Raw genomic sequence first — 12077 nt, forward strand, 5'->3', positions numbered from 1 at the left:
TTTACAAATTGTAAAGTGATAAGGTCTCATGCACACAGGACATTTTGCAAACTCTCCTAAAAACCTTTTCTCCTGGCAGCAGCGTTTTGGCAGAAAAAAACGCCTGACACTTGCAAAAGCATGTAGCGTGTGAAGGTGCATTTAGGCACGTTTACAGATGTCAAAGGTTTGAGCGTTAATTAATTTCATTGGCCAAAGTAATAATTTATTCTGGCCACTAAAATGAATTAATGCTCAAGTGCTACACGCGCCTAGCGCTAATACGCGTTTACATGCCTTTGCAAGCATCAAGCATTTTTTTTCTACCAAAACGCTGCTGCTTCTGTACGCACTTGCAGTGTGGTTTTTTTTTCTGCCTCTAAAAGCCCCTGCCACTAAACGCTGCTAAAAGCCTGTGTGTGCATGGACACGTAGGCTAACATGCAGGGGAGTTTAGCGGCAGGAACCAGGAAAAAAAAGCCAGACCCCCCTAGGAGCATGAACATGAACAAGAACAAGAAAATATGAACAAGATATCCAACAACACTAGAGTATACAATGGTCTTTCAGCGAGCCACAGCCAACATCTCATATTCCCGAGCTAAGGAAGCATTGCTGTTGGCCTGTGGTGTAATTTCTATGTACTTTCTGTCCATGGTGGGTTTCAGAGTAAATCTTTGCAGAATGGTTGTAAAAAAGAGGAAGAGTTCCATTCGAGCCAGACCCTCCCCCATACACATACGTTTTCCTAAGAAAAAATGGAGAAGACACAACTGTTACTTTTTGAAAATAAAGGTCCTTTTCCTGATGAGTTAACTTTGTGAATTGAGCCTATGTTTTGGAACACAGGCATGGTTTAAATTTGGAACCCACTGTCAATCCAAAAATGATTATATATACTTTTTTTTTATATATATACTTTTAAAAAACTACAAAATGGTACCTGCTGAAAATGGCATGAAGGCATCATTCTTCTCAAAGGTGCCATTCTCATTAAGGAAATGTCCAGGGTCAAATTTGTAAGGATTTTTGAAGTGTTTAGGATCCTTCAAGACTGACGTTAAGATTGGAAACACCAAGGTTCCCTAAAATTTAAAAAATCAATTATTAATTTTAAAATTCAACTGGAAGCATGCATTATGACAGTTTACAATTCCGGTAAGAGCTGACAGAATATCTGCCACACTGTGGCTTCTGTCTCCTAGGCATACCAGCTGCTGTGGCTTGAGCCATAGTATAACCTTTTGAACACTTGCAATGGAGAGGTAGTTCAGAGGGAAACTTACCCAAAGTGGATATAAAGGGGGAGGAGAAGATGGAGGTGAGGCACCAGAATAAGATCACGTGTTTCAGCAGCGTGTAAATGCTCCTGTTCTTTTACAGCTGCTGGTTAGGGATGATCGAACTTTTGAAAAGTTCGGTTCGGCCAGAACATCCGAACTACCCGAAAGTTCGGCCCGGATTTCAGAACCCCATTGAAATCAATGGACCCGAACTTCGGTAATCAAAAAACACAATTTTAAAGCCCTAAAACCCAATAAATGCCCCTAAAAAGTGCCTAGGGTTCTGGGTCATGCCCCAGGGACTATTAATCACACAAAAAAAAGTTCTTAAAAATTGTCATTTTTGATAAAAAAGCCAATTATTGAAAAAATAAAAAAAAAAATTAAAAAAAAGAGATTTTTTGAGTTTGACTTTGGATTTAGTATCTGGGGGGTCTAAATGTGTACCTGTGAAGTTTCAGCTCTGTAGCATGTCCAGAACCAGAAAAAAAGGTAATTTTTCATTAGAGCAGGGATGGTGGGACCCTACTTTTACACCTATATGATCTTCACAGGTACACCTTTTAGACCCCCCAGACACAAAATCACACAAAAAAAAGTTCTTAAAAATTGTCATTTTTGATAGATTTTTGATAGAGAGCCAATTATTGAAAAAATAAAAAAAAAATTATTTGGATTTAGTATCTGGGGGGGTCTAAAAAGTGTACCTGTGAAGTTTCAGATCTGTAGCATGTCCAGAACCAGAAAAAAAAGATTGTTTGTATTAGTGCAATTATAGATCTGGAATATGGCTTCTCGCTTTTCACACCTTGCCGGTTTAATAGCAGGCGTTTTTTTTGTGCATTTTTTTGGGTTCTTTGGAGTCAGGAAAAACATCTAAACTTGTGTATAGTGGTACTGTACACAAGTTCAGATGTTTTGCCTGCCTCCAAAAACCCCCAAAAAATGCCTGCAACAACACACCAGGGTGTTTTTTTTTGGGCGCTAGCGTTTTTTTGGGCATTTTTTTGGGTTCTTTGGAGGCAGGCAAAACGTCTAAACTTGGGTATACGGGTATATATACACACGTACTTATATGTATATACACACCTAGACATATATAGGTGTGATAGTAGCAGAAATATATGCTTGTGCTAATGAAATAATTTACACTAATATGGTTATGCTCCTATAACACCTATATATGTCTAAGTGTAAAATACATATAAGTATGTGTGTGTACACAAGTTCAGATGTTTTTCCTGCCTCCAAAAAACCCAAAAAAATGCCTGCAACAACACACCTGGGCTTTTTTTTTTTTGACGCTAGCTTTTTTTTGGGCATTTTTTTGTGTTCTTTGGAGGCAGGCAAAACATCTGAACTTGTGTATAGTGGTATATATACCACTATACACAAGTTCAGATGTTTTTCCATACTCAAAAGAACCCAAAAAAACGCCTGCTATTAAACCGGCAAGGTGTGAAAAGCGAGAAGCCAACATCCTGTGCTGAAAGTGTTCTAATACAAACAATCTTTTTTTTTTTATGGTTCTGAACATGCTACAGAGCTGAAACTTCACAGGTACACTTTTTAGACCCCCCAGATACTAAATCCAAAGAAATGTAAAAAATTTAATTTTTTTTTTTTTTCAATAATTGTCTCTCTATCAAAAATGACAATTTTTAAGAACTTTTTTTGTGTGATTTTGTGTCTGGGGGGTCTAAAAGGTGTACCTGTGAAGTTTCAGCTCTGTAGCATGTCCAGAACCCCCAAAAAAAGATCATATAGGTGTAAAAGAGGGGTCCCACCATCCCTGCTCTACTGAAAAATTATCTTTTTTTCTGGTTCTGGACATGTTACTGAGCTGAAACTTCACAGGTACACTATACACAAGTTCAGATGCTTTGCTTGCCTCTAAAAACCCCCCAAAAAATGCCTGCAACAACATACCTGGGCGTTTTTTTTTGACGCTAGCGTTTTTTTGGGCATTTTTTTGGGTTCTTTGGAGGCAGGCAAAACATCTGAACTTGTGTATAAGGGTGTATATACACACATACTTATATGTATATACACACCTAGACATATATAGGTGTGATAGGAGCAGAAATATATTGGTGTTAATTATTTCATTAGCGCAAGTATTTTTTTCTGCTCCTTTCACACCTATATATGTGCAGGTGTATATATACAGACATGGGTGTGTATATATACACCCTATACACATGTTCAGATGTCATGTCTGACTCCAAACATGTGCTCAAAAAAGCACTAGCAACACCTGCAGCCAAAAATACAGGCGGCGGCGAAGCCATATCCCTGCAGCGAAAGTCACCTAAGAAAAACTAGCTTTTTCTTAGGTGACTTTCAAAGGAACAAATGTACTTAGTGAACAACTCCAAGAATTTGCGAAAGAGTATTTAAACTAGGAAGGGGGGGCAAAAGAGTGAAAATACAAGAGTCCAATTGCCCCCGGAAACAATGCCAGAACAGGTCAGAAGCACAGAGGTTAAGAAATGATAAGCTCAGAGTCCTGTCTACAAATGCTCGCAGTTTAGGTAAAAAAATCAATGAACTTGGGTCAATAATGGCATCTGAGAATGTAGATTTAGTGGCTGTTACGGAGACATGGTTTAATGAAAGAAATGACTGGGACATAACCATACCAGGGTACTCTTTATACAGAAGAGACAGAGAAGGCAAGAAAGGAGGAGAAGTGGCCCTGTATGTGAAAGATAGCATTAAATCTAACCTAATACAAGTTGGTGAGGCCAACATAGAGTCAGTTTGGGTTACGTTGCAGTTTGCTAATCATGCAGTAACTCGTGTAGGTGTGATATATAGACCACCTGGTCAAGTTAAAGAACTAGATGATCTACTAGTTGAAGAAATAGCTAAAATGACAATGAAAGGAGAAGTTATCATTATGGGAGATTTCAATCTTCCAGATATAAACTGGAAAACCAAAATAGCAAGTTCTACCAGGAGTACAGATATTCTAAATTCCCTATTGGGGTTGTCTCTGCAACAAGTGGTTGAGGAGCCAACCCGGAGGGAAGCCATTTTGGATTTGGTATTCACAAATGGGGATTCGGTATATGATGTCATTGTAGGCGAAACCTTGGGATCTAGTGATCACCAGACAGTGTGGTTTAATATAAGAACTGTGAAAGAGTCACACCACACAAAAACAAAAGTTTTAGATTTTAGAAAAACAGACTTTTCAAAAATGAAATTAGTCATAAATGAGTCCTTATCAGACTGGAACGGATTACATGGAGTCCAGGAGAAATGGGACTACTTAAAAGGTGCATTATTGAAGGCAACAGAAAATTGCATTAGACTTGTCAGTAAAAGCAAAAAAAGGAAGAGACCACTGTGGTACTCAGCAGAAGTGGCCCAAATCATTAAAAATAAAAAGCTAGCATTTTGTAATTATAAAAAAACACAGAGCAATGAAGATAAGGAAATCTACAAGATTAGGCAGAAAGAGGCCAAGCAAGTTATAAAAACTTCTAAAGCGCAGGCAGAAGAAAAACTAGCTCAGTCTATGAAAAAGGGGGATAAGACATTCTTCAGATATATAAATGAAAAAAGGAAATTAAAACAAGGAATAACTAAATTAAAAACAAAGGACGGAAGGTATGTAGAAGAGAATAAAGGGCTAGCCGACTGCCTTAATGAATACTTCTGTTCAGTTTTTACAGAAGAAAAAGAAGGAGAAGGACCTCCACTTGAAAGGATGACTAATGAATCGTTTGATGCATGTGTCTTTACAGAGGAAGACGTTCTAAGATTGCTGTCTAAAGTGAAGACAAATAAGTCACAGGGTCCTGATGAGATACACCCAAAATTATTAAAAGAGCTTAGTGGTGAGCTGGCAAAACCATTAACAGATTTATTTAACCAATCATTAGTAACAGGAGTCGTCCCGGAAGATTGGAAATTGGCAAATGTCGTGCCCATTCACAAGAAAGGTAGTAGGGAGGAATCGAGCAACTATAGACCAGTGAGTCTGACATCAATAGTAGGCAAATTAATGGAAACCCTATTAAAGGATAGGATTGTGGAACATCTTAAATCCCATGGATTGCAAGATGAAAAACAACATGGGTTTACTTCAGGGAGATCATGTCAAACAAATCTTATAGATTTTTTTGACTGGGTGACTAAAATAATAGACGGTGGAGGTGCAGTAGACATTGCATATCTAGATTTTTGTAAGGCTTTTGACACTGTCCCACATAGAAGACTTATCAATAAACTGCAGTCATTGAGCATGGACTCCCATATTGTTGAGTGGATTAGGCAGTGGCTGAGTGACAGACAACAGAGGGTTGTAATCAATGGAGAACATTCAGAACAAGGCCATGTTACCAGTGGGGTACCTCAGGGATCTGTACTGGGACCAATTTTGTTTAATATCTTCATAAGTGATATTACAAAAGGCCTCGATGGTAAGGTTTGTCTTTTTGCTGATGACACAAAGATATGTAACCGGGTTGATGTTCCTGGAGGGAAACGCCAAATGGAAAAGGATTTAGGAAAACTAGAAGAATGGTCAGAACTCTGGCAACTGAAATTTAATGTGGATAAGTGCAAGATAATGCACCTGGGGCGTAAAAACCCAAGGGCAGAATATAGAATATTTGACACAGTCCTGACCTCAGTATCTGAGGAAAGGGATTTAGGAGTAATTATTTCAGAAGACTTAAAGGTGGGAAGACAATGTAATAGAGCAGCACGAAATGCCAGCAGAATGCTTGGATGTATAGAGAGAGGTATAAGCAGTAGAAAGAGAGAAGTGCTTATGCCGCTGTACAGAACACTGGTGAGACCTCACTTGGAGTATTGTGCGCAGTACTAGAGGCCATATCTCCAGAAGGATATAGATACTCTAGAGAGAGTTCAGAGAAGAGCTACTAAACTAGTACATGGATTGGAGGAAAAAACTTACCAGGAAAGGTTAAAGGACCTTAACATGTATAGCTTGGAAGAAAGAAGAGACAGAGGGGATATGATAGAAACTTTTAAATACATAAAGGGAATCAACTCGGTAAAGGAGGAGAGCATATTTAAAAGAAGAAAAACTACCACAAGAGGACACAGTTTTAAATTAGAGGGGCAAAGGTTTAAAAGTAATATGAGGAAGTATTACTTTACTGAGAGAGTAGTGGATGCATGGAATAACCTTCCTGCAGAAGTGGTAGCTGCAAATACAGTGAAGGAGTTTAAGCATGCATGGGATAGGTATAAGGCTATCCTTCATATAAGATAGGGCCAGGGACAATTCATAGGATTCAGATATATTGGGCAGACTAGATGGGCCAAATGGTTCTCATCTGCCGACACATTCTATGTTTCTCTATTGCGGTCACCCTGCTATGGAAGGGTTTGGTCACCCTGCCATAGCAGTCACTGTCAGTTCACCCTACACTACATTACGGTCACCCTGACACTTCATACTTTCCCTACAGGAACTAAATTTTTGAAGCTAACTAAAGTGTAAAGGAGCACTCTAACTACACTAGATATCCCTTTCCTCACACTAATAAATGCTAAATGACACTTTTAAAGTAAAATTAACAGAACTGCTTCCACTCTCTTCCATGTCCAGTATAACAATGCTAGGAATTTGGCGGGGGCTATCTTATATACTGGGGGGCGTATTCACTAATGATTGGCCTATGGACCCCCTAGTCACTCCAATCACATTCCTAGCATTCTTCTGCCCCCTCAATTGGCTTTTGCTAATGGTTCTGGTCCAATCACTGGCTTTTAAAGCCCATTTCCTGAACCATTGCATTTTGGTCGGTTCTGGTCGATCATCCCAACTGCTGGTCTCATTGCAATAATAATAATAATATAATAATAATACATTATTTTATTATTATTATTATTATTATTATTATTATTATCATTTTATTTTTATAAGGGTTAGGGTTTAATTATATATTTATTATTACAAAGTATTAATTTATAGTATTCATTTATTATTTATTTAAGACAATTTTTTATTTATTTTTGTATTTATTTAATAATTTATTATTATTATTGGTAGTAATATCATTGACACCCTAACAAAAGTAAATAAATATAAAATAAACCAAACCCCTAATCCTAAGACTCAATTCACACCAGCGCGACTTGTCAGGCGACTTGTCAGCCTGACAAGTCGCGGTCCCTCGCGGTCCATTGAGTGCTTAGAAAAAGGGTCTTGTACTACTTCAGGGGAACCTCGGAGCGACTTGCATAGACATTCATTATATGAAGTCCATGCAAGTCGCGCCGAAGTCACGATGCACTGGACTTCACAAGTCGCCCCCGAAGTAGTACAGAGTCGTGTCGCCATAGTGTGAACTAACTCTAACCGCAACCCCTAATCCTAACCCTAACTTAAGCTTAACTCTAACCCCTTATCCTAACAAAAAAAAAATACTAATAAAAGAATAATAATAATAAAAAAAAGGAATACAAGCTGATGGAGATGCGAAAAAAGTTGGAAAAAAAACTAGCAACAACTGATAGTTTTCACTATTGGCTAATAAAAAATACGCCAAAGCTCAAAAATGCTGTAAATTTTTTTGCAAAATGCGCATAAAAGCTATGCTATGCAGCCTTCCTCTTCTCACATGGATTCAGGTAGCAGCAGAAGCTATGAGGAGGGAGCTGTGAGGATGGACTATGTGTGTCTACAGACAGAGGAAGCAAAGCTTGGGAGTTTACTTGAGACTTTTAGGCTTAGTTCACATCTATGCGGTTGTGATTGATGTGGTTCCCTGGCGCTTTTTGCATTTTTAAACACTCGATTTTGATGCGTTTTTGCATGCGGTTTTCATGCCTTTCGCATTTATTTTTCTCCTTAACAAACCAGTTGTTAACCACCTCCCACCCAGCCAGTGGATATAAACAGCCAAGTGGGAGCTTTGTGGTTCTGAGTGGACGTACCCGTACGTCACTTCAGAACATGGGGTCATGTAGCAGCGCAATCCTGTGATGGCTGTGTCCCTTGGACACAGCACATCACAGATCCAAACATGGGCGCTGTGATTGACTCTCCCAATCACGTCATGGCTGTGTCCAATCAGAGCTTTTACATAGTGAGATAGAGAGATGTGTCTTTGTGTCGGATCTCCCCGCTGAGCTCATTGGGTGCTCAGTGCGGGGGAGAGCAGGAAATGCTGCAGCCGTGACATTTTTATGTGTAACTGAGGATTTTAGTGTTCAGTTACACAGAGATCACCCACACTGCAGCCATCCCTACACAGTATACAAAGCACCACTGTCCCTGTCCAAGTGTCCCATCCACATCTGTACCAGTACACAAAACATCTATCATAGTGTACTAGTGTCTCATCAACATCTATCACAGTGTACCAGTGCACAAAAACATCTGCAATGGTGTCAGTGAACCTAGTAGATCGTCAACGTCTGTCGGTGTCAGCTGGTGGACGATTACCATCTATCACAGTGTACAAAAACATCTGCAATAGTTTTGGTGAAACTAGTAGATCATCAACATCTGTCAGGGTCTGCCGGTGGACGATCAACATCTGTCACAGTGTACAAGTGCAAAAAAGACACCTGTCACGGTATGCCAGTGTCCCACCCATAACTAAATTTAAAGCACTCCTGTCCTCCCACTGCTTGCCTGCAAAGGCGAACGCACATGTTGGTCCCGTACGCATACGTAAATGGCGATCGCAGCACATATGTAAGGTATCCCCAAGAACACCAGAGTGAGAGCAATAATTCTAGCACTAGACCTCCTCTGTAATTTTAAACTGGTAACCTGTAAAGGCTTATAAAGCATAGCCTAAGTTTAGCGCCATTTCACAACCATGCAAAATTTTAAAGCGTGACATTTGGTATCTCTATCCATATTTTATACTTTACCAAAAAACTGGATATTCTATTGTGTTTGTGTGCATTAAAATTCATTAAAGTGTATTTTTGTGCTAGTGTGTAAACGTGCGTTAGAAAAACTGCTGCACAAATACCGTGACTAAAACATTTGCAAAACCCACCATTTTATTCTCTAGGGCCTCTGCTAAAATAATACATAAGGTTTGGGGGGTTCTGAATAATTTTCTAGCAAAAATACAGATTTTTACCTGTAAACAAAAAGTTTCAGAAGAAGGCCTGGTTTTAAAGCGGATAATGCATGAAGGTGCTACTTGGTTGTTGGGTCTCTCTATGTGGCTAGACTGTGAAAATGTCTTACACATATGGTATCGTCATATTCAGGAGGAGTAGCAGAATGTGATTTTGGGTGTAATTGCAAGTTTGCCTATACAGTGTGTGAGAAATCGGTTGTTAATATGACATTTTTGTGGGAAAAAAATGTATATAATTTCTTTATTTTCCAAAGGATTTTGTGAAAAGTGTACAACTTAAAAAACTCACCATGCCTGTAACTAAATACCTTGGACTGTCGAATTTTTAACCGGTTGCCTCTTGCCGCGCGACTATTTACTGCGGCGGTCAGCCCCGGCCAGGCAAAGTGACGTATATATATGTCACTAGCCTGGGAGCCAATAGCGGGCGAGCGTGCACGCGCCCCCGAAGGAGTGCTTCCGCCCCGGCTCGTTCACGAACGAGTCCGCGCGTGTGACCGGCGGACATCGCGATCGTCCACCGTGAAGGGAGAAAGGCAGGCGGCTAATGTAAACAAGCCGCCTGTGATTCTCCCCTGTGTATGAATAGTGATCATACGGTTCTACTATGTAGGACCGTTGATCACTGTTCATACACCTCAAGCCACAGCCAATCACAGTTAGAATCACGCCCCTAGGGACACACATAACCCCTCCCTCTCCAAAAAAGTTAACCCCTTCACTGCCAGTGTAATTTTACAGTAACAGTGCATATGTATAGCACTGATTACTGTAGAAATGTCACTGGTAACCCTAAAAGTGTCAAAAATGTCAGTCAAGGATCCGATCTGCCCGCCGCAATGTCGCAGTCCCGCAAAAAAATCGCAGATATCCGTCATTACGCTTTAAAAAAAAATAAATAAAAATGACAAAAATCTTTCGCTTTGTTAGTAAACGCAATAACTTTTGCGCGAACCAATCAAAATACGCTTTTGGCCCAAAATGTCGATTTTTACTTTTTTTGGGGGGGGGGATTTCATATAAAAAAATGTGAAAAATATTGTTATTTTTGCAAAATTAACGCTTTTTTTTGTTTATAGCGCAAAAAGTAAAAATCGCACAGGTGATCAAATGCCACCAAAAGAAAGCTCTGTTTGTAGGAAAAAAAGGATGTCAAATTCGTTTAGGTACAGCGTCGCACGACCGCGCAATTGTCCGTTAAAATCACGCAGTGCCGAATCGCAAAATAGGCCCAGGTCAGGAAGAGGGTAAAATCTTCCAGGGCTTAAGTGGTTAAAAAGGGATAATTTGGGGGGTATTTGCCCAGTCCTGGCATTTTAGGGCCTCAAGAAATTAGATAGGCTGTCAGTACATCAGGTATGATCAGGTGTGATCAATTTGCAATGATTAGTACCAAAGCTTGTAGACTCTAAAGCCTCGTACACACGCAATGAATTCCGCAGACTGGTCGTCCGTCTTTTGTCCAGAGTCGTGTCTGTTGGTTGGAATGTGCTCTAGACTGCACAAGAATTTTCCCGTGACAGAATTCTTCTTCAGAAGTGATGTCATGTGTTGGATTGCTTTGTATGTGTTCTTTCATCTCTGAGCATGCCTAGTCTTGCTCATAAGATTTTTCCCCGTCGAAATCTGTACTAATGAGACGAAAATCAGACGTGTTTTGACAGTCGACAAAAATTTTATAGCCTGCACACCAGGATTTTTTCGGCTGAAAAGTCGGAGTCGGTTGTCGGAAGCATCATACTAACAAGCCGAAAATCGGCAGATTGGTCGTCGGACGAAAATTCCCAGCCGAATTTCCACTCGTGTGTACGGACCTTAACTTTTACACAGATCAAAAAAATATGCACTGATTTGGGTTATTTTTACCAAAGAAAAATTACTTCTTTGCAAAAATTGTATAACAGAAACTAAGAAAAACATGCTTTTTTAAAAAAAATTTTGGTCTTTTTTCATTTGTAGCACAAAAAAATTAAAAACTCAGTGGCGATCAAATAACACCAAAAGAAAACTCTACATGATAAAAATTTCATATGAGTAGAGTGTTGCATAACTGAGTAATTGTCATTCAAAGTGTGACAGCCCTGAAAGCTTAAAATTGGCCTGGACAGGAAGGGGGTAAGGGTGCCCAGTAGTGAGATGGTTAAGGAGCGAGCAACTGTCGCATCCTTTACAACCAATAAGCCTTCAGTTGTCAGCGGAGTTCCCCCTTGACAGCTGAATGTAAAAAAGATGGTTTGGATCTGGTATGAATTTTGAGGAGAACCCCATGCCAAATTTATTTTAAAAAATGGCCTGGGGTCTTCCCCAAAATCCATACCATATCCTTATCCGACCATACAGCCCGGCAGGCCAGGAATTGGGGGGGCAGGGGGAGGCAAGTGAGCAGGCACCCTCCTGAACCATACTAGGCCACATAAGCTAGACATGTGGGGGGTGCTTTTGGGCAGAGGGGCCATGTTGATGGGGACCAGGGCATCTTCCCCACAACCCTGGCTGGTGGTTGTGGAGATCTATGGGTGGGGGACTTATCGGAATCTGGAAGCTCCCTTAACAAGGGGGCCCCCAGGTCCCGATTCCCCCACTACTCATTCACAAAAAAAAAGTGTAGTATGAAAAATGATGTCCCCTGAATTAAATCTGTTGCCAGTCACGACACCCACCGCCGACCTGAAAAAATTAACTAAAAAACAGATTCTATAACTATTCATCAAAGCCCTCTCAT

General features: G+C 40.0%; 1 protein-coding gene across 1 annotated transcript in view; it reads right to left on the reverse strand.

Annotated features, from left to right (window-relative positions):
• Positions 1–545: 545 nt before the first annotated feature.
• Positions 546–12077, reverse strand: part of LOC309560469 (uncharacterized protein) — a gene marked incomplete at its 3' end in the record, with an annotated part of 238627 nt that continues 227095 nt past the window's right edge. Inside the window, exons 20-21 of the mRNA XM_082264102.1 lie at positions 923–1064; positions 546–727 (exon numbers count right to left, since the gene is read on the reverse strand). Of these exons, the coding sequence (XP_082120228.1) occupies positions 546–727; positions 923–1064 (324 nt within the window). The remainder of the gene's footprint in view (positions 728–922; positions 1065–12077) is intronic.

The sequence above is a fragment of the Pelophylax lessonae genome (genome assembly GCF_965119305.1).
Source record: "Pelophylax lessonae genome assembly, chromosome: 7".
NCBI classification, from domain to species: Eukaryota; Metazoa; Chordata; class Amphibia; order Anura; family Ranidae; genus Pelophylax; species Pelophylax lessonae.